At 30.8% G+C, this 23,284-nt stretch overlaps 1 protein-coding gene across 1 annotated transcript; it reads right to left on the minus strand.

Moving 5' to 3' along the window:
• Nucleotides 1-5,634: 5,634 nt before the first annotated feature.
• LOC142320950 (uncharacterized) lies at nucleotides 5,635-14,128 on the minus strand. The gene is made up of 3 exons (XM_075358936.1): nucleotides 14,023-14,128; nucleotides 6,816-6,994; nucleotides 5,635-6,007 (listed from the first exon to the last, which is right to left on the minus strand). The coding sequence occupies exons 2-3, from the start codon at nucleotides 6,992-6,994 to the stop codon at nucleotides 5,710-5,712; spliced, it is 477 nt and encodes a 158-aa protein (XP_075215051.1). The 5' UTR covers nucleotides 14,023-14,128; the 3' UTR covers nucleotides 5,635-5,709.
• Between the last annotated feature and the right edge of the window lie 9,156 nt (nucleotides 14,129-23,284).

Raw genomic sequence — 23,284 nt, forward strand, 5'->3', positions numbered from 1 at the left:
CCAAGTATGTTGGTTTGTTTTTCTTTAATCTTCCTTCTACTATTAATCTGAGGCCTAAAATTGCTTCCCTTGTCCCTATACTTTTCCTGAAACCAAATTGGTCTTCTCCTAACACTTCTTCCACTCTCCTCTCAATTCTTCTGTATAAAATTCTAGTTAAGATTTTTGATGCATGAGTAGTTAAACTAATTGTTCTAAATTCTTCACATTTATCTGCCCCTGCTTTCTTTGGTATCATAACTATAACACTTTTTTTGAAGTCTGACGGAAATTCCCCTTTTTCATAAATATTCCACACCAGTTTGTATAATCTATCAATCGCTTCCTCACCTGCACTGCGCAGTAATTCTACAGGTATTCCGTCTATTCCAGGAGCCTTTCTGCCATTTAAATCTTTTAATGCTCTCTTAAATTCAGATCTCAGTATTGTTTCTCCCATTTCATCCTCCTCAACTTCCTCTTCTTCCTCTATAACACCATTTTCTAATTCATTTCCTCCGTATAACTCTTCATATATTCCACCCATCTATCGACTTTACCTTTCGTATAATATATTGGTGTACCATCTTTGTTTAACTCATTATTAGATTTTAATTTACGTACCCCAAAATTTTCCTTAACTTTCCTGTATGCTCCGTCTATTTTAGCAATGTTCGTTTCTCTTTCCACTTCTGAACACTTTTCTTTAATCCACTCTTCTTTCGCCAGTTTGCACTTCCTGTTTATAGCATCTCTTAATTGCCGATAGTTCCTTTTACTTTCTTCATCATTAGCATTCTTATATTTTCTACATTCATCGATCAGCTGCAATATATCGTCTGAAACCCAAGGTTTTCTACCAGTTCTCTTTATTCCGCCTAAGTTTGCTTCTGCTGATTTAAGAATTTCCTTTTTAACATTCTCCCATTCTTCTTCTACATTTTCTACCTTATCTTTTTTACTCAGACCTCTTGCGATGTCCTCCTCAAAAATCTTCTTTACCTCCTCTTCCTCAAGCTTCTCTAAATTCCACCGATTCATCTGACAACTTTTCTTCAAGATTTTAAACCCCAATCTACATTTCATTATCACTAAATTATGGTCGCTAACAATGTCTGCTCCAGGGTAAGTTTTGCAGTCAACGAGTTGATTTCTAAATCTTTGCTTAACCATGATATAATCTATCTGATACCTTGCAGTATCGCCTGGCTTTTTCCAAGTGTATATTCTTCTATTATGATTTTTAAATTGGGTGTTGGCAATTACTAAATTATACTTCGTGCAAAACTCTATAAGTCGGTCCCCTCTTTCATTCCTTTTGCCCAGCCCGTATTCATCCAGTATATTTCCTTCCTTGCCTTTTCCAATGCTTGCATTCCAATCTCCAACTATTGTTAAATTTTCATCTCCTTTTAGGTGTTTAATTGCTTCATCAATCTCTTCGTATACACACTCTACCTCATCATCATCATGGGCGCTTGTAGGCATATAAACGTTAACAATCGTTGTCGGTTTAGGTTTTGATTTTATCTTTATTACAATGATTCTATCGCTATGCGTTTTGAAATACTCCACTTTCCTCCATATCTTCTTGTTCATCACGAAACCTACTCCTCCCTGCCCATTATTTGACGCTGAGTTAATTACTCTAAAATCACCTGACCAAAAGTCGCCTTCCTCTTCCCACCGAACCTCACTAATTCCTACTATATCCACATTTGTCCTACCCATTTCCCTTTTTAAATTTTCTAGCCTACCAACCTTTTTTAAGCTTCTAACATTCCACGCTCCGACTCGTAGAATGTTATTTTTTAATTTTCTGGTGACCCCTTCTTTAGTAGTCCCCACCCGGAGATCCGAACGGGGGACTATTTTACCTCCGGAATATTTTACCAAGGAAGGCGACTCCATTATTGCTATGTGAAAATGCAGAGAGCAACATTTTCTTGGAAAAAAAGCAGCTGTAGTTTTCCATTGCTTTCAGCTGCGCAGTACTCAGAGAACTGAGTGATGTTGATACGGCCGTTTAAGTCATTGTCACTCACGCCCCTAACATTTACTGAAAGAGCTGCTGCCCTCTTTCAGGAATCATTCCTTAGTCTGGCTCTCAAACAGATACCTCTCCGATATGGTTGCACCTTCGGTCCAGCTACTCTGTATCCCTGGCACTCAAGCCCCCTCACCAACGGCAAGATCTCATGATTCATAGAGGAGGGCATAGATAGCAAGCACCTTATTGACTAAAATTAGTCATTTTAACCTCAAATTAAATGTTAATAAAAAAATTTACTACAGTTAACTTTTTTAAATAAATTAAGGGTCCAGCAGTTTCGAATCGAATTATGGGAACTGTTGAATAAAATAATTAGAATTGGATGCTAATTAGGTGAGATCCTAACTTATGTGAGAATTTCTTGTTTTTAACCATAAATGAATCACATAATTTGTTTTACCTCCACAAATTATTCTTAAAGTAAACTGAGAATTAACTTAAATATAATGGCACCATTTAGAAGAACTTGAGTCACAATGCAATTGTTGAAATTTCATTTGAAGAGGAATTGCTGTTTTCTAAATATAAATCTGTTTAAAAGCAACTACTTGTGCCACAGCAACTTCATTTTTTTAATAGACAGAGGTTCTGTTACATTAACAATATATAAAAAATGACATTATTGAGCAAGAGAGATCTTGATAGTTACATAAAGTGGTGCCTCTTTGTTCTGCACTATTAAGTAGTACCCCTTAAGTGGTGCACCCACCTTTTTTTTCTGTTTAGCCTCCGGGAATCACCGTCAGGTATTACTTCAGAGAATGAATGAGGATGGTATGTATGAGTGCAAGTAAAGTGTAGTCTTGTACAGTCTCAGATCGACCATTTCTGAGATGTGTGATTAATTGAAACCCAACAATCAAAGAACACTGGTATCAACGATCTAGTATATTCAAATCCGTATAAAAGAAACTGCCTTTACTAGAATTTGAACGTTGGAATTCTCGACTTTGAGATCAGCTTATTTTCGAAGACCTGTTCACCACTAGACCAAACCAATGGGTTAACTGGTGCACCCCTTTCTTTCTTTCATTTTCCTGTTTAGCCTCCGGTAACTACCGTTTAGATAATTCTTCAGAGGATGAATGAGGATGATATGTATGAGTGTAAATGAAGTGTAGTCTTGTACATTCTCAGTTCAGCCATTCCTGAGATGTGTGGTTAATTGAAACCCAACCACCAAAGAACACCGATATCCACGATCTAGTATTCAAATCCGTGTAAAAATAACTGGCTTTACTAGGACTTGAACGCTGGATCTCTCGACTTTGAAATCAGCTGATTTGGGAAGACGCGTTCATCACTAGACCAACCCGGTGGGTTAACTGGCGCACTCCTACCCACATATAAGTTAACAAACCTGTAACTTGTTTAAAAAATAAGGTTTTTAAAAAAAGAAGAGAACAGTGGCTTAACAGATAAAACAGCTTATTTTGGTATGAGTTTTATTATATGCATTTTTACATGCCTTTTTAAGGTGTTATAATTGGGATAATTACCTGGATCCTCAATTTAGTTTATTAAAAAAAAGTTCTATGTAGAAAGAAATGATCACAATTTAATAATAACTAGCTGTACCCGCCACGCTTCGCTGTGGCACATTGTGGTTGCATGGATAAGAAATGAGAAACAAAACAAAGCATATGTTTCATAGAAGTTTAATTTTGCAATACTTGTTGATATACAATATTTTTTTCTTTTTCCACTGTCTGCGTAGATATAAAGCCTATCTGGTTTGCCGACTCGGGAACACGCACATGCAATTGTCCATGTGAGAAGCAATCCGCATCTAAATCTAAACCACACAATTCTAAAGATTGACCTTGAGCTTTATTGATTGTGATTGCAAATGCCAATCGAATTGGGAATTGCAATCTTTTAAATTGAAATGGTGTATCGGTTGGGATCATGGGTATTCGAGGAATGAGGACATCTTCACCTTTGAAAGGCCCCGTTAAAATCTTGCTTCCACTACGTTATTCATCAATTTCTTAACTGCAAGTCGCGTGCTGTTAAAGTGTTTTGGCTGATTAATATTCCGCAACAGGATAATTGGCACAACTATTTTCAATTTTAATATGTATGGTGGCAATCCTGGCAGATCAAGTGATTTTAAAAATTCCGTTGGATAATTAACTACTTCATCTGCTTCCACAACGGTGTCTATCGACTTATATGTAATTTCCTCACTTTGAATGCTGGATTGAATAACATTATTAAGTTGATATACATATTTATTCTTTGCGGCAAGGTTAGCTCGTTCACTGAGCCAATCGTGATTTCTATGATTAATTTGAATATCAGGAAATACTTTTTCGATCAGTTCTCCTTTCGATGTTCTAAATTACAAAATTTATCAAGAAATGATATTCGTCTAGACGTCTCATCGACTGCCAGCTGTCCGTTTCCAATGTCCAGTAACTGTCGTGTGAGAATACCTCAGCTGATGGATCAGTTCTGCAGCTCGGGTGGGTGCTGGCATTCCCAATTGACTAAGAACTTTTTTTGCATTAGGTAAACACTTGTCTTCAATATTTATCAATACTTCGTTGTAAAAAGCTTCTGTAAATTCAGACAAAAGTGAATATTTAACCTAACAAAGGATTTTTTGGTCAGTATGTAGGGATATTATTTTCTGTGTATTGGGTTATTTCGACCTTTTTTTTTGCATAGTCTTAAGTCTATCTGGGCTATATGAAAGTTGGGTGTTTTAATTTATTTACTGTAAGTCATCCTTCTTGGTGGCTTTTCTTTTTGTTTTGGTGTTTTTTTTGTTTTTTTTTTAATAAAATACAGATGTTTAGCTATGATGTTAAATATAATTCAAAGAAATTTGTTACTTAATCAGTTGTGATATTGTTTACATTGGCAACGTCCATACGGGCTCTTTGTGATTGGTCGTTGTGTTTGACAGCGGCTATCTTGCAGTGATCTGATTGGTTTTCCTTTGTTTACCTTTCCATCTGATATCATCATTCACAAGCTCTTTAACGTATAAGTGCCCAAAGAACACAACGATTTCATATAAATGGAAATGAGAGTTTAAATTTTCTTGGGGAACTTAGAAAACAAACATATGTTTGTTGGAAGTTATATGCTTTTAAAACAACTTGGATTAACATTATTAGTTTATTATCAGAAATTTGATCATTATTATTATTATAAACAATTATGAACTGCTGTTCATAAGTTAAAGATGTTTCTTATCATATTTGGACGATATTTACTAGAAAATCACCCGAACCAAACCAAAATACTACATCTTATATTTATTTTATAAATTTTTAACTTAATTTTTTTTTTCATTGTTGCATATATTTTCTTATTCATTTAATGAGTAAGAAAAGTATGAATTTACTCATTCTTTTAAATAGAAAATATTAATTGTTTTATAAATTTTAAAAACGAAAAACACTTTATTAGAATGAAATGCAAAGTATTATATACCCTTCTTTAAGGAACCACGTATTCTATGTGCTATCTATATTGAAGTATTTGACTTTACTGAGGCAATATGATAATCTGGACGGTATTACAGTTCAATTGGGAAAATAGATAAGTAGTTTCTAGTAAGACAATAATATAAGTGAAATGAAAACATGTTTGTATATATCATCAAAATTTATTCATGAAATTATTTTTACTAATCGATACATTTTTACTTCACTTGTTTGTTGTTAATGTTTTGTAATAATTTGATGAACCGTTCTATTAAACTGGTTAACATTTCCGTAGATTGTTAAATTAAAATTGAGTCCATAACTGCTGTTTGACTTAAAACTGATGACTGTGTAGTTGTATCCAACTCCTCCTTCCTTCAAAGACGGATATCCATTTTTACCTTTTCCTAATAAATCGAGGACCTTTAAATAACTAATTGTTAAATTGTTGTAACCGTATGCCGGATATTGGAAATCATAAGTAAAACTTTCATTCCCTTTTCCAGCTGCAGCAATTCCACTATGGTATAGTAATCTAGAAAACAAAAGTTAAAAATAATTAATGTTATTGTTCATAAACAGTAATTTTTCTATAAAATATATTTCATTAAAAAGTCATTGATTTCTTTTTTATAGCGTTATAGATGTCTACCACATTTCTTAGTTGGATTCAGTATGTTTTACACACACACACACACACACACACACACACACACACACACACACACACACACACACACACACACACACACACACACACACACACACACACAAATTATATACATATTTATTTATGTTTGTAATTATCTATCTTTAAAATTACACAACAAACTTAATACAACATGAAAAACTAATTTTATGCGTCCCCATCAATTAATATAATAAATAATGTTAGTTAAAATATTTATTAATACAGGCACCAACAGTCTGATGCATAATAATAGTTGCTGATGGATGATAATGAAATTTAAAAGCCTGAAAAATGCCATGCCTTATACGGAATGAATCCAGGAAAGTTCAAATGAAATGAAGGGACATTACAACTCCTCCATAGAGATTGAAGGAGTAGTAGTAACTGCTTAAAAAAGCAATTAAAACAATTTTTTTAAATCTTAGTGGAATATTTTTGATGAATGACTTGTCTGTAATAAAAATTTTTGTTAGAAAAGTAAGTTATATACAATTTTTTTAAAATTGTTTTCAAATGTTTTATAATTAGTTTAACTGATGAGACGACTCATGCATCTAAAACGCATTTCTAATTATAACTAAAAAGAATGCTTAACTATTATTTATATTATAGGATTTAAAAATATTTCTAAATTGATAACACCTGTACTTACACATCTCCACCGGTTAGATTTCCGATAAAAAGATCATGTGTACCATTTATGCTTCCATTTTCGCTGAGTTGGTGATGGAATTTAGGATGAAATTTATATTCACCGAATGCCAAAGGAATCATTACCGCAAATCCGATTAAAAGTATTATGTTTGCTGTCATCGCTTTGGTGAACTCCATCTGAAATAAAAATTGCAATTACACATATATACAATACTTAAATTGTATTACTTTTTTTTTTTTTATATGGATACCTTTTCCATTTTGTTTACACAGGTATGTCCAACCGATTTTAAAACAGTTTTATTTATAATGAATTTAACAAAGTTAAATTAAACCATAAATCAGTAAGAATTCAATCGGTTTGAGCTTCTGCTGCCGTAAGAATGGAAGTCTTAAGGAGAACAGTAAATTTGCAGCCATATAACAGTAATTTTGTTTAAACTTCAATATTTTCATTTCTATTAATTCTTAAACCTTTGTTTCTAATCAAATAAAAGTCGCAATGATATTTTTACTTTCAACCAACAACTGGCTTCACAAATTTTATTTACAGCTAACGATTACAAAATATTATTTTTTTGTTTATAAATTTTAACTGAAATTTTATCCTTTTTTCCATTAATAATTAGAAATATCTTTAATGATCTGAACGTTTTTGTCTTTTATTGTCTCTATTGTCTTTTATCCTTTGCAAAATAATCCCATATCTAAAATTAAAAATACAAGCCTGTGATAAACTTCTGTATATAATGTATGATGGTTTAACTTAGAATACGATGTAAGTGGCCACTCGATAAATTTCTAGAAATTTATCTTGGAGCGTCTTAACTTAGGGCTATTTTTTCAAATACGGCGTGAACTTATCTATATATATTCTGGACAATAATTAAATTACAAAATTTACATTTAGTGTACGCTTATTGGTTTATATTTATTTAATATTTGAGTTTTCTCATGGTATTTAATATATGTTCTTGTTTAATCTCAAGTTCAATTAAATTTTTGATTTTTTTAAAAAGTGTCATTATTTTTTAAAAAAAGATTTAACGGTTTGTGACCAATTATCAACGTATAGCTCATATTCTACGTTAACGTTTGGTAAAAAAATAAGACTGGTAAATTTTCTTAACTAATAAGAGCGTTTATCTCAACATATACGACGCATTAAGTGTAGTTGTGTGCCGCCATCGTAGTGTCATTGACATTTTTTAAAACAAATCTCTTTATTTTTCTCCATTTTTTATAAGTATGTTGCAGTTAACAGCGAGACTCACTTCTTTCCATTAGTTTTGTCAGTTTGACAATTCTATTAATATAATATCTTTCTTTTGAATATTTTTTTTTTTTTTTTTAATTCTTTGCTGTGGTGTATATGTTTCTTTCTTTAATTTAATTTTTGAATTAGAATTTGATTAAATAATTTTAAAAAATATCACTTACTTTAAACACTCGTAATAAAGTTGAAAATAATTCATCAGAAAAAAATGTTACATCCCGGATAAATTTCTAAAAATTTAGCTTGGAGCATCTGTATTTAGCGCTATTTTTTCATGAAAGGCGTGAACGTATCTATCATATATTTTCGACGGTAAATAAAATACAAAATTTACATTCAGTGTACTATTATTGGTTGTGTACTAATTCAGTGTACCAATTTTGCACGAGGTTCGGCTAATAAATTTTTCTTATATATGCTTAGCATGGTAATGAAAAACAGATACTGGAATGAAATAAAAAATGAATAAAAGTACAATACCTTAGCTGCAAAATGCAGTATTTATTTTTCGCTATAATCCCCATGTACTATTTTTCCAACGTGTGACAAGGTTTTGTCACTGAAAGATTCTGTGAGCTTTCTCGGAACAAAGCGGCCACACCTTCTTTCATCTCATCGTCAGTGGTCACAGTCGTTTCATGTCATGTCATCGTGCGGGGGAGAGCCATCAGAAAGTTTACACGGTACCCATCGTGCACAGATTTTACGGTAACCCAATTGCTCTATAATATGACCAACTCGTTCTTTAGATATGCCTAACTGAATAGCGATGCGTTGCTGGGTGATTCACCGGTCACTTTGAAGCAAATCGTCCACCACTTTCGATGTTTCTCGTCGGTCACAGGAACTGGTCGTCCGCTGCAAGATGCATCCTCAATTGTCACTTTACCAGCTTCACATTCGCGAAATTTTAACGCCCACCTATTTACAGTACCCTACAACAGTTTCACTACTGTAAACCGCTTTTAAACGATGAAAAATATTCGTAGGATTTAGATTTTCTGATGTTAAATATTTGATCCCTGTGCGCTGTTTTGACTGTGTTGACAAATTGGCCGTACTCGACTACATTTTAACTGCTACTGAAAATAAACCGAAAAACAATTTCAAATAGAGGGGGTATTTTAGCTACCATCTGCTGTCACGCTAAACTCGATAGTACCTTTTGTCTCCGTGTAGCACGCTAGTGGACAAAGTTTTATCAGCCGAGCCTCGTATTTATCTATTATTCAAAAATGAAATAATAATTATTAATCAGAAAGTTTTCTTAGTCTTTAAAAAAATATTATTTTTTATATTTATTCTTTACTTTGTATTTTTCTGGTTATTAAAAAAGCGTTTCACTCAATACCTTTTAGGAAGTTAGAAATTGTGTAATTAGAGAATATCTTTACAATTTATTGAACTTTTTATTACTAGGAGAAAAGAAGCTATTATTTTTGGGAGGTATGATAATTCTTTTATCGAGATTGATGTAATGTTTCGTCAGTAATCTTATGAACTTTTGTATTTAAAAGGAATATATATTTACAATATTATATACTAGTTATATTCTATGTATATTATAAATAACTGAATATTGCAAGTTGAAATTTACTCTTTTTTCAGATAACGAAACGATTAATTTTGGTACTGATTTTGTTTAGATTAGTTTAGAGAGATCTGAAAATATTATTACGGTTTTAGCAATCAGATACTAACCAGTTATCAATAAATTGTGTTAAAATTGAAGTCTTATACTTTTACATAGTGTTTTTTAAATTTTACAAAACTGAAGAGAAAGTCCTATTATATAACAGGCGGAAACGTAGTTACATGATAATTATGTAACACTTTACTGTGTGTATCTTAATTATTTGTTTTATATTAAATATAAGTTTCAAATTTGATTTATGTTTTAAAAATGTTACTAATTATGTTCGTAGATGATTTTACAGTTTATTATATTGAACTGTTTTCTGAATTTTCCTTGCTAAAGAATAATAATGACTGTATTATTATTGATTTTTTTTTAACTAGAATATTAGTTAAACAGAATATAATTTTCGAAATTTCATAAATGTACAACATTCCTTAGAATCTAAAGATTAGGATGAAATAAAAATTATTAATCAGAATTTTTCTTAGTCTTTTATGAAATAAAATTAATGCATGTAAATTATTTTTGTTTTTTTTTATTATTCAATTTTCAGATTTTTTCCGGCAATTATCTCTAGTTTTCTGACTTTTGCATAAGGACAAGTTAAGGTTTAATTCTCGGTTATAAAATCTATTATAATTTCTACATTTGTATAAGTAATACATACCAAAATAGTTTTAAAAAAATTATCTGTTTTATCGTAAATTAAAACTATCATTCATTTTTGATTGCATCTTTTAGTTCATGATAAACGAAATGTTTAATAAAAAAATAAAATGATAATTACTTTTAATTCTTAACTAAGAAGAAAATTATAAGCTACTATAACATGAAAAATAATTTATCTTACCGTAACGTCTGTTTAAGATCTGGAAAACTGTTTGGAGAAATAATTATTTCTTACTCTTTCGTTTTCCGTAGTAAAGTGAATTAAATTAATTAGTGTCCGGTTTATAAATGTTAAATTTTATCTTTGGAAAAATAAAATTACGTAATTACTTTAATTTGATTAGATGAGTGTATTAGTTTACGTAAATCTGTATTGAAATAAACAAATTCTAAGAAACAACCAACTATGTCTATGTGAAGATCTCATTCACAAAAAAAATACTTAAATCACACGTTGTGTGATTTAAGTACCTACTCGACTACATTTTAATTGCTACTGAAAACAAACCGATAAACGGATTTCAAATAGAGGGGTTATTTTAGCTACCATGTGCTGTCACGCTCAACTTGATAGTACCTCTTGTCTCCGTGTACCATGCTAGTGGGCAAATTTTTCTTATCAGCCGTGCTTCGTATTTATCTTTTATTCAAAAAAAAATATTTACGTAATATTCTGTTTTCTTTTAATATTTATTTTATTCGTTTGATTTTCAGTCATAAAAATCCTTTATCAGTTTATTTTTTAAAAAATACAGATACAAAAATATTACTGCAGAACGTATTAAATATTATTGAGGAACTCATGAAATACATTTTTTTGAAAACCCTCTGACTCACATAATACACATCCCCTGACATCCGTAGAAACCCAAAAAAATAACTGAATAAAATATTTCACTAGAAATACTTTTTTTTTTCAGTAAAGACTGAAGAAGATAGAAGTACATCTACTACTTCAAGAGTTACCGATTCCGATGTCGATCAAGCTGGTCTTCGATTTCATTTTTATTTTCTTGATGAATATAAGTAAAAATAAGAACTTTATGTTACAAAACCTAATTTTAGCCACTTTTGCCTTTTTAGCATTTTTTTATTTACCTCTTTATTTGCTTTTCCAACAAACTTCTTTTTCTAAAAGTATTTTATTATTACTGTTTCTAAGATCGGTTATGAGAATTAAGTAATTGCTTCTATGCTTTAATGCCAGTTTTCTGTATCACATTTGTTAATTTATTATTTATTCTTTAAACAACTTTTTTTTTTTTTAAATATGACTTAATTATTTATAATTCATAATTTATTAATTTACAATTTCTTTATTCTTTAGTTAATAATATTCTTTATAATAATAATTATTTATCTATTTTTAACTGTATTTTTCACGAAAGTATTTCACATAAACATCTGAACATAAATTTAGTAATATAATTATTAAAATTACCAAGTAAATGAAGCAGTGATCTTTAAAAAATATCAATAAAACCTGTATTTCCTCATTAAAAATCATAAGTGTGAAAAAAAGGTGAAAAAAATAATAAATTAAGAGCGCACGGCTCACTAATTTAGCCATGAACACGCTAAATTAGTGTTCGATGGCAGTACATAAGCAGTACGAAATATAGTGAGGGATCGTCGAATATGCTATTTCACTCATTTCAGATAAAAAATTACCACCAAGTAACGACAAAATGTAACAGATTCATAATCCAAGAAAAACTCACTTTCATTAGGTTTTAAAATGAAGCGGCAGCAGAGAAAATTTCATTTTGATAAAATTAAGCGGATAATTATATAATTTCAAAAAATCAGACTACTGAAGACCACATATTAGAAATAACTGAGACGATCGCCACAACGATAAATCTTAGAAAGAGTTGTATGAATATTTTTCTGGATATTAAAAAAGCGTTTCATTCGATACTTTTAAGGATGTTAGAAGGAATTAGAGAATATCTTTAAAATTTATCGAACTTTATATGACTTGTAGAAAGAAAACAAGCTATTCATTTTGGTGGTTGTGATAGTTCTTTTACGGAGATTATGTTATGTTTCGTCAGTTATGTTGTAACTATTTTTTCCTTTTGTATTTAAAAGGAAACTACTTTATATAATATTTGCAATATTTATAAATAACTTTAATTTATAATATATTTATGTATAATCTTGATAAAGCCTCGCATTGAAGGCGAAACGTGTGTTATTGTTTTGTATTTTGTTTTATTTTTAGGAATAATATCATAATATGGTAAAACGGTTGTTTTTACCTGCAGAATCATAATATGGTATATTTGTGATCTAAATATTTTATCTGCGTATTTATATTTATTTTGATTATTTTTTTGTAGTGACTTATTTTGATCCGAGTATTTTGTGTTTTTATATATGTACGTGTTTAAATTGACTGAATTTGGAAATTGAAAACTGCTTTTTTTGAAGATGACATCGGTTAATTTGGTTACTGATTTTGTTTGTATTATTTTAGAGAGAGGTGCAAATGTTATTACGGGTTTAAAACAGGTGGTTATACAATAACTAGTTGCAATTAAAGTATTATACCATTTCAGTCCTATACTTTCATAGTATATTTTTAATTTCACACAAGTGAAGAGATTTTATTTACTAAAATCACTTAATAAAATTTCTTCTTATGTTTATAGACAACTTTCCAAATAAAAAATAATAATGATTATGTATATTACTGGAGCCAGACTATTATTTAAATGTAATAATAATTCAAAATGTCATAAATATAAAAGATTTCTACAATTTCAGTCAAAAAGAAATAAAATTTATTTATCTGAATTTTATCGTATTTGGTTTAGATTAATTAATTGGTTTCAGGTTTTTTTTAACCTACCGGGTTGGTCTAGTAGTGATAAACTCGTCAGCGCAAACAGCTGATTTCGAAGTCAAGAGTTCTAAGTTTCAAATCCTAGTAAAGGCAGTCAGTTACTTTTATACGGATTTGAATAGTAGATCGTCGATACCGTCGTTCTTTGGTGGTTCGGTTTCAATTAACCACACGTCTCAAGATCGGTTGACCTGAAACTGTACAAGACTATATTTCATTTTTATTCATACATATCATCCTCATTCTTCCTATGAAGTAATACCATACGATGGTTCCGGAGGCTAAAGACAAAAGAAAGAAAAAAGAGGTTTTTTCTTTCATTTTATTATTTCATTTTTCAACTAGTCACACTTTTCAGTAACGACGTGTGATTAATTGAAACCCAACCGCCAAAGAACACCGGTATCCACGATCTAGTGTTCAAAAGTAAATGAAAGCACGTAAGCTTGCCTTACTCTTGTTAGAATTTGAACCTGAGAACTTTAACTTCGAAATCAGCTGATTTTTGACGACAAGTTTAACACTAGACCAACCCGGTGGGTTATTATAATTTTTACTTTCGTATATGTTATCAAAGAAAATCATTTTGTTAAATTTATTTATTTTATCGCTAAAATAAAATTAGAAATCATTTTGATTGAAAAAATAAAGGTAATCAACCAACTTTTATTTCATATACAACTGGAATGATTAATAAAATAATAAGAATTACTTTTAATTCTTAACTTCAGCAATTTTTAAGCTATCATATGAAAAATTATAATTCTTACCTTAATGTGTATTAAAAGTTCCAGAAAACAATTTTGAGAAATAATTATTTCTTTGTAGTATGTTTGCCGTGGTAAAGTGAATTTAATTATTAATGCCCGGTTTATAAATGATTAATTTTATCTTTGGAAAATAAATTATTCACGTAATTACTTTAATTGCATTAGATAAGACTATTATTTTACTTAAATTACAAGTACTTTAACTGAAATAAAAAATTGGAAGAAATAACCAACTTGCTCGTATGTTGTCTGTCTATATGATGATCTCATTCACAAAAAAAATCTTAAAGCGCGCGTAAAGTACCCTAATTATCTATAATTGAATAAAACATTCAAGATATGTGAAAATATGTGAATTTTTTTTTCGAAGTTTTAGGGGCATCGACTGCTGTGGTCATTAGCCCCCTTCTAAATCAAGAAGAAAAAGAAAAATCCTTTTACTTCTCCGTTAATAGCACGAGCGACATAGTAGTAGGCTAGTCTTGTCATTATAGATCACCCAGAAATAGAGTTGTCAGGGAGTAATAAAAACCCCAAAAGAAACACAAAATTAGAAGGGTGTAAAGGGTCCTTGTTACTTAAAACCGTATAAAATTGACACTTTAAAACACTTAAGCTTTCAAACCATTTCTTACAAAATGTTATCGATCCTGTATAACTAAATTCACGATCAAACAAAAGAAATTAAAATCTTCCTTTGATCAAAATTCTTAAAAAATTCTCTGTCATTATCGCCTAGGTTATCCGTTAGGCCATTCCGTTTATCCTTTCTTCTTCCGTTTTACTATCATCCTGAAGGTCTCGATGTCGAATTCCAAAGTATCTGAATCCAGGTAGATAGAATCTTCACATCCTTCACCGTAAATCGTGGAGGATATCTTGCATCAAATGACGCGATCAGAAGTACATCACAGTTGAGACTGGATGCACTCACTGCTAGAACATGTGGGACGGCCGAACTACTTGCCCTCTCACCCAAAAGGCTTCCGCGATTTCGGAGGCTCCATTGTTGCTTTTTTCTAAATCTTACTTTTCCAAAATCATTATTTCTGTTTTCACAGATCCCTGATCTGGGATTTTTTTTCAATCTGTACTTTGGCTGCAGTCTTCTTCATTGACTTAAAAGAAGCTGCAGGAGCCGCAGCAACCTGAATATAGGATGTAAACTTCGGTGATCGGCTCAACAAGAAGGTCAACAAGATTTCTGATCGATATCAATAAAAATAAAACCGTAAATCTGTTGCTTCCCAATATTATGTCTAAACATAATGTTACATAATTACGGGCTTTTGCACCAGTTTTTATAATATTGACATTTCTTTAGAAATGGATTGTAGGGTTTTAAGTGGCAATTGTATGTTTAATACACTCCTGTCACCTTCTGTTCTTTTCGGGTTTTAATATTCTATGACACTCCTATTTTCAGGATAATCTCTTTGATAAGAGTGGTCTTTTGATATGATTGCTATATTTGATATGGGTGGGAAAGTTTTAGATTGAGATTAGGGCTAAGGATCATAATAGTCTCCGTTATCCCCCCCAAAAAAAAATTATTTATGTATTTTTTCATTAAAATTTTAAACATAATTTAATATTTAATTAGCTACAATTAACTAATTAGGTGCAGGCTATTTAAATACTTTGTAATGCGTTTCTGCGTGAAGCTCGATAATTAAGACCCGTTTCCGTTCTTATAGCACAAGGTTCAGAAAAATGACAATCCTCTGCATATAGGTTAAGTTTTGTTAGATTATGCTTATTATTTGTAATTACAACCATATAACATGAACAATTACTTGTACGTTGTGTAAAAAACCACTGTGGAGAAAAAAATAGAAAAGACGCAACTTTTCTTCATTTTTTATGAAAAATTTCAGTAACGACAGTAGATTCACAGTCAAGTGATCTAGGCAAAATTTTACCTAACATAGTTTAAGATGTAAATTATTTGTTTTCTCATGTAAATTATTTGTTTGAATTCACCTAGTCTATTTACAGATTTTTCCCTTTTGACAAATTGCTGTAATTTTTTTTCATTAAGCTTAAGTAAACCGTCCGGTAGGCCCATTTGTATGCTTACGAATGTCCAGTTATACCTAAGATGAAAACTAGCTTCATAATAAATAAAAGTGATTTTTTATAAATGTGATTTTTATGAATGACAAAGAAAAATTCTTTATTTCTAAAACTCATTTACAAAAACCTAGTGTTTATCTCTTACAGATAAAGACTAGTAAATTTTACTTTATTGTACCAGGAAAAAACTAACAAAGCTTTCCGGTGATGTGAATTTCTTTTATGAGAAACAAACAAAATCAGAGTACTACTTGTTAAATACTACAGTCAAGTTATATATATATATATATAACTATTGATATAGATTCTCAAATTTTAAGTGAAAAATTGGCGCGCGCACGCACACACACACACACACACACATATAATTATATATATATAACTAGCTGTACCCTGCCACGCTTCGCTGTGGCACACCGAAGTTTCTGCGACGTTTATCAATTGATCGTTTCTTCGATGGAGAACAATATCTCTGGAACTGATCTCCGACTATGACTACTTCGTCTATAGTTGGAGCATTATATCTCCGAACATGTTCTCCAGCGGGCGTTTTGTCTACGTGAATGACAATCTTGTGGGTATCTGATGGCATCATATCAATTGCCGTTTGAACAAACGCACCTAATTGTTCCTAATTGCTGCGAAATAATGGGTCTTCATAGCGAGGTATATATTCCACAACGTGCATCGACTTCATCTCTATCATCACCAATTAAGTACTTTTGAAGGAATTTATGGTCACTACCTGAGAACGGGAGCAGGGAGCCAGCTTTGTGATATATTTGCCCTTTGATTTTTAAAGTTGGCATGAATTGAGTCGTCATGATTTCCGCACCAAATGACGTAATTTGGAAGCTAGAGTTATATTTCCTGATGTTCAATAGGAAATACTTCGATTCAGCGATAGATCCAACAAGTAGAGTTTTCAATGGCTCTGGTGGTGGCAGACCTGGCAGTAGGTACAGACATGACTCATCTGGCCAATGACAACATGCCGACTTGAACTATAATCAACAGCTGGATTGTTCCGGAACGCAAGACGATTGTATTGCAGATTCAGATCAGCTGTTCTTTGGGTTCGTGTTTCAGCTATCCTCACCCTGTCGCGTTCATTCCGTTGAGAACGAACCAAATCTGTTGCTGCAGAACGCGACTGACGTGCTCGCAATCGTGCATCCTCAAACCAGGCTGCTCGTCTTTCTGCCGGTGCCACGTTACGTATCTGGATGGTGCTTAGTCTGTTCCTCTCTCGTACGGATGCCCGCTCTTCCTCAGTCATATTCGAAAGCCGTCTTCTTGATCCTTCTGTGTGGCGAGTGCAGCGGCCCAAATTCGATTTTCTGCAAGGCATTATTTCGGCTTTCACTGGAATACAAGGAAGGGATAAGATTATAACCTCTTATGGCTCTCACAGCATTACAGAAAGAACAAAAAGTTTAATAACGAATAACTTTCATTTTGAAAAGGCCAAAAAAATTTATTTAACGTTTTTTCACCTATCTCTCATGGTTCTCATAGCTGCAGCTCGACAACAATGAGACACAGGACAGACAGTATTGAAAAGTGGCTAAAAATTAATAATATTAACTAAATACATGAATTTAAATAAATAAGTAAAATATTAGTTAAATGAAAAAGTTAAATAATAATTATAAAAAATTAATATTTTTTCTGACCTTCTCTCATATAAAACATAACCTCTACTTACGATTTGGTGAAAGGCGCAGCTCAATCACGACACGATCTCACAGAAGTACCTCGATTAAAGTGAATATTTAATTCAGATTGTATAATAATCTGAATCAGATGCAAGTGGATACGTTTTTTTTTTGTTAATAAACAAAGTAATTGGGAATAGATATTGTTTTACATGTGACTGCGGTTGTCGGTAGCTAGTATGGCGATTGTTCCCCTCGCTTCCGGCAGATGACGCAGTCACTGGTACACAGCTGACCGTTAAAAAACTGTTTTCGCGGTTGCGGGTATGTGACTGATGCGAAAAATATCTTTTGTGCGGGTTATATATTGTGCTAAAATTGAGCTCAATCGGTGCAGAACATTTTGAGTTTTTGAAGCGTACACAATCGAACTTAACATTTTTATATATAAGGATTTGTGGGCTGCGAAGGAAAAAGCCTTAAGTCGTGCGAAAAAACACATCATTTTAAATGCTTACAAGAGCAGAGTAATGCTTACAAATTACAGAATAATCAAACGGCGTTGATTTCAGATATTAATAAACTGCTAACGTAAGTAGAAGTTGTGCTGCTTCAGTGTACAACGTGATTCTCGAGTATGAATCTACTAATGAATTACGGTCTCCAAAGAAAACAATACCCCACAGGTCAATTGAGTAAAAGGTGAAATTTTGATAAAAACGCGATTCGTAAAAAATTACACGAATTTGAAATATTTAGAAATAGTATATATTTAGAAATAGTACGCTTCTTATCATTAAACGAAAAGAATTCCAGCCGTGTTATAGAAAAACAATGATATCAAAATGTGGCTTAGTTCAAAAGGAATAATTTTTGAAGTGGTTTAAGTTAATGTTCAATCATTGCAAAGGATTTCGCGTATTAAAAATAATTATAGTCCGTATAAAATTGGTTTGACACAAAACGCCATATTGGTAAGTCGTGTTTTTATTCGGCTCCTAACGAATATGTTTGCCAGCCTCCGTGGCGCGAGTGGTAAAGTCTCGGACTTTAATCCGGTGGTTCCGAGTTCGAATCCTAAAAATAGATAAAAACAATCTTTGATGTGGGTTATATATCGTGCTAAAATTTGAGCTCAATCGGTGCAGAACATTTTGAGTTTTTGATGCGTACTAAAACGAACTTAACATTTTTAAATGTAAAGATTTAAATAACATTTAATCTACTGAATCTTAGAAAGATTAATTTCAGTAAATATATATATACGCAGAAGCATACACACACAGACTTTCTTCTTGGTCGGTGCCTCTATTTGAGTGTTATACTTGGGAAGACAAAAAAAATTTTGCTTAGGATGATTAAAGTCTAGATAGACCGAAGAGCTCAGTACCAACGATCGTGAAATTTAAGCTTATATTGTACCTGAATTCCCTATTGAAGGGATCAGCAAAACAATGAGTAACACAAATGATTGTGCGGTGTCAACAAATGTAACTTCAGCGGTGTTAGCAAATTAAATTATTCGTATCGCTTTGATACAAATAATTTATCGTAATTAGAGCGGAATAAGTTTAACAAAAAATATATATATTATACATAAATCACATTTATTTATATATGCTATGGGAAAATCAAAGTTAATCACCATATCTTAGATATATTTTAATAATTAATTATTTGTTTAATTTTTTTAATTCATATTTTTATTACAAAGTATTATTTTAAACATCGTTTAATGAAGTATTATCATTACTGGTATATATAAAATATCTAAAGATCTTCACAAAAAACGTAAGTTATACAATTTATCGCATTTCATTGTACTTGATCATGATGTGTAACGATCACAATCAGATGATTTAATGATACTTATTTATAATATAATTATCATAAAATCAATTTTTTTTTATTTATTTGAATTACTATCTTGTATGTTATATATATTTATTATTATTATTATTACATCTATTATTATTGTTGTTATTATTACAGTTATTTATTTTATTTTATATATTTTTAGTGCAATTAATTGTATTTATAAGACATTTTTACGTTTGTTAGTCTCTCAGTATCCTTGTCGAACCACGAACACGGTGACAATATGTTGAATGTATTATCAAAGAATGAACGCTTGTTTGCTTCAATAAAAAAAAAAACTGCAACTACTTCGATAAAAAAGGTTTTTAAATTTTTATTGATGGTTTCGTTGCTAGCGAACAAAAAAGTCTCTTTCGGCACGCCAGAAGGCGGAGGTAGATTTCATCGGTGCTAAGGAGAGGATAACAAAAATTGAATCTTAAAGTTAAGAAACACTTGAAATTTACTCAATACGACAATGGTTGCATGTGAAAAAATTTTACATGTTTAGCATACAACAAGCCCCATCATAAAAGTCCAGCAACATTTTTGTCATCCCTTGCCGTAAGAGTTGGTCGTATCAAAAAAAGTTTCAGACAAAAGTTTTAGGTAATGTTTAGAGGAGTCTTTAAAACTCCATTTTCCACCACCCCCCCCCCCCCCTGTACCAAAGGTTGGTGATATCAAAAAACTTTACTTAGAGAGGTTTTATGCCTTTCTCTGAGGAATAGTAGGAACTTTAAACGAATTCGATATTTTACTTAATAAGAAGGTTATAGCGAAATTTTGTTTTTTTCGAAAAAGCCACCCCATTTCCACCCTCATGATCTGATTTTGACCGTTAACAAATTCGACCGAGATTTTGGGCCGAGTTATTTTTAGCAAACAGTTTGAAAGTGATATATGATAGTCTGTATCGTAAAATAAAAACGAAAACAGCAAATTTACGAATTTATATGTTGACGTAATATACAGTAATTTAATACACTTAAAAATTGTCACAAGGTACTTGTTTAGGATAAAACGTAACATATATATATAAGTACACAGTTACTCAGATTAATAATCAACAAAGATTTTTTTTTTTTAATTACAGTAATCGCTACCAAGAAATGACGTCACTTGATAAGGTGTCTGTTTTTTCAAAAATAATTAAAACAAAATACAAAACCAAGAGTTTTAAAATGAGTAATCTATTAACACAGCCCTTCAAAAATTTTGGTACGTTGTCCTTCTCTTCTCAAGTTGGTAAGCGGACACAGCAATACAATAAAATCATTAAAACAAAAAAAATTCAAAAATTTTGAATTATAATTATTATAATTCATAATTATTAGAATTTACTGATGATTATTATTAGTTCAGTGGATCAACGGTTCTCAAACATTTATTGATATATTATAGTACAAAAGCGTTTCAACACGCATTTCGTTCTTTCTTAATTTGAGCAAATTATATTTTTATAGAAAAAATAAAAATACAAGCTATTCGACTCGCAAAAACTAACACGAAACACCGATTGTGAAACGTTTGATACATATAATCAAATATTTAAAAATCTTCACAAACATAACTTATGTCATACAATTTATTCCACATTTGATTATACTTAATCGTGATGATAATAATAATCGTAATAAACGTAATAATCGTAATGTCTATTAATACTTAACAATATTTTTTTCATAAAAAGTCAAACTTTTATATAATTTGTCAAATTATTAGCATCGATTTACCACTTGCTGTAGACAGTGTCGAGTTTATGAAAATTTACATTTAACCGGAGTAAAAAATGAGTTTAGTAAAAACGACATTAAGTAAAATATTTTCCTGTTTTATTCATTTATAAGATTCTGTTGAAATGTAATTTTTTTTTCAGAAAAAAATAATAGTAAAAATGTTTCTCAGTTTTTAATAGTGGAGTTGAGAAATATGTAGTATTGTAACAGGAGCAGATTAGAGTACCAGGGTAATGGGGCTTTTCCAATTAGGAAGAAAGAAATAGAAAAATTAACAAAGAAAAATCGAGAAGGAACTAAAAGGAATGTTTTCTTTGAATAATGAGTCCGATTAACAATTTGTTCTTTGTAATATAGATAACGGCACCTCCATCGATTGAAATAAAAGCTGTAGATCATAACACTAGCTTACTAAACAAATAATTTTAATCCCTTCAATGACCTAGATTGAAGTTTGCAAGGTAAAAAACAAATCGATTTTCAGTTGACAAAATAAAAGCATTTATAAAAAAATGTCAAATGATGAATAATAGTGTTTTGAATGAAAGCCTGCCTTTCCAAATTTGGAAAATTTTGTGACAATACATAAAACTGAAACGAAAGATAATCTAGGCATAAAGTGAATCCCCACTCCTTAATGTGCGCTGAAATGTTTGAAGAATATTTTAAAGAAGACTATTCTGAATTCAACCCTTTCATACTAGTTTTTATTCCTGAAAAAATAGAATTTACTAAATTATATGAATTTTGGCTAATGTTTAAAAATTAATAGCCAATCCATCACTGTTCAGAAAAATATTGTCATTTTTAACTGCATTTCCTACCACACATCTTTGTTAAATTGGAATCTCTGCTATGGTGAGAGTAAAAACAGTTTCTCAATTAATTGAATCTTGGCTCATATTTGCGCATAAAATTAGGTTCAATCGAACAGACATTTCATTGCTTGTTTCAAGGACGGTGCATATAATATGAATATAATATTCAAGAATATTATAATCAGTAATGTAAGTAAATATAAAATGTAACATTTCTTTGTGAAATAAATGAATGATTTCTGTAACAAACTATTTTAAAAAACTTTATAAATAAAAACTTGTAAGATAATTTTTTTGTAATATAAATAATTATTGTCAAAGAGATTGAAAATTTTATTGCTGTACCATTCTGCGGTACAATTCTATCAATATCCTAATGACACATTATATATTCGATAGTTCAATGGTACGCTATTGAACTGTAATTCACATGAATACTACTTAAAAAAAGTTTGAGAACCACATTATTATTGCTTAGTTCTAGACAGTAAAAGGCCAATGGCAGTCAAATAAGAAACATACTAATTCCCTCGTGGTATAGAACCGCAAGGGAGATCAGTCAACTGCTAATTCAGCCCTAGATAAATATTAAAATATTTCTACGCAAAACGTTAAGAAAATTAATTGGAAGATTTTCGTAAATAAAACTTGCATGAATATCAAAATTAGGCATAAAAACGAATTGAAAGAGTTATTTATAAATAAGAATTATATTGTCGTAAATAAATATTATAGCTTTATATATATATTATAAATACAGTATTATGCCAGTATTTATTTATGAAAATATTATTAGTATGTGCTTTTTAGCTAATCAAAATTAAACACGTGAAATGAGGTTGAAGATCTACAATAAGAGAATAAAATGTACCTATTTGAAAAAATGTCAGTATCTGTGTCAGTTTCCTCTTTGACTATAGTTAGTATGCCACGCGTTTACTTTCATGTAAATTTACAAATGATTGGATTTCCATCGATACCTTAATCGAGTAAATGGTATTCGCTAATAATTTTGCGTCTCCAGAAATAATTAAATATTCTTAATTTTTATCAAGAAATGTAAAATCTCATTAACAAAAGTTACAATATGCAATAACATTCAATCTAAGAAAAT

This window comes from Lycorma delicatula, chromosome 3 (assembly GCF_047948215.1).
Source record: "Lycorma delicatula isolate Av1 chromosome 3, ASM4794821v1, whole genome shotgun sequence".
NCBI classification, from domain to species: Eukaryota; Metazoa; Arthropoda; class Insecta; order Hemiptera; family Fulgoridae; genus Lycorma; species Lycorma delicatula.

Coding starts and splice junctions, on each gene's coding strand:
- LOC142320950 (XM_075358936.1), bottom strand. CDS start 6,994: ATGGAGTTCACCAAAGCGATGACAGCAAACATAATACTTTTAATCGGA. Junction 6,008..6,815: donor AATCTAACCGGTGGAGATGT/GTAAGTACAGGT, acceptor TTTGTTTTCTAG/ATTACTATACCATAGTGGAA.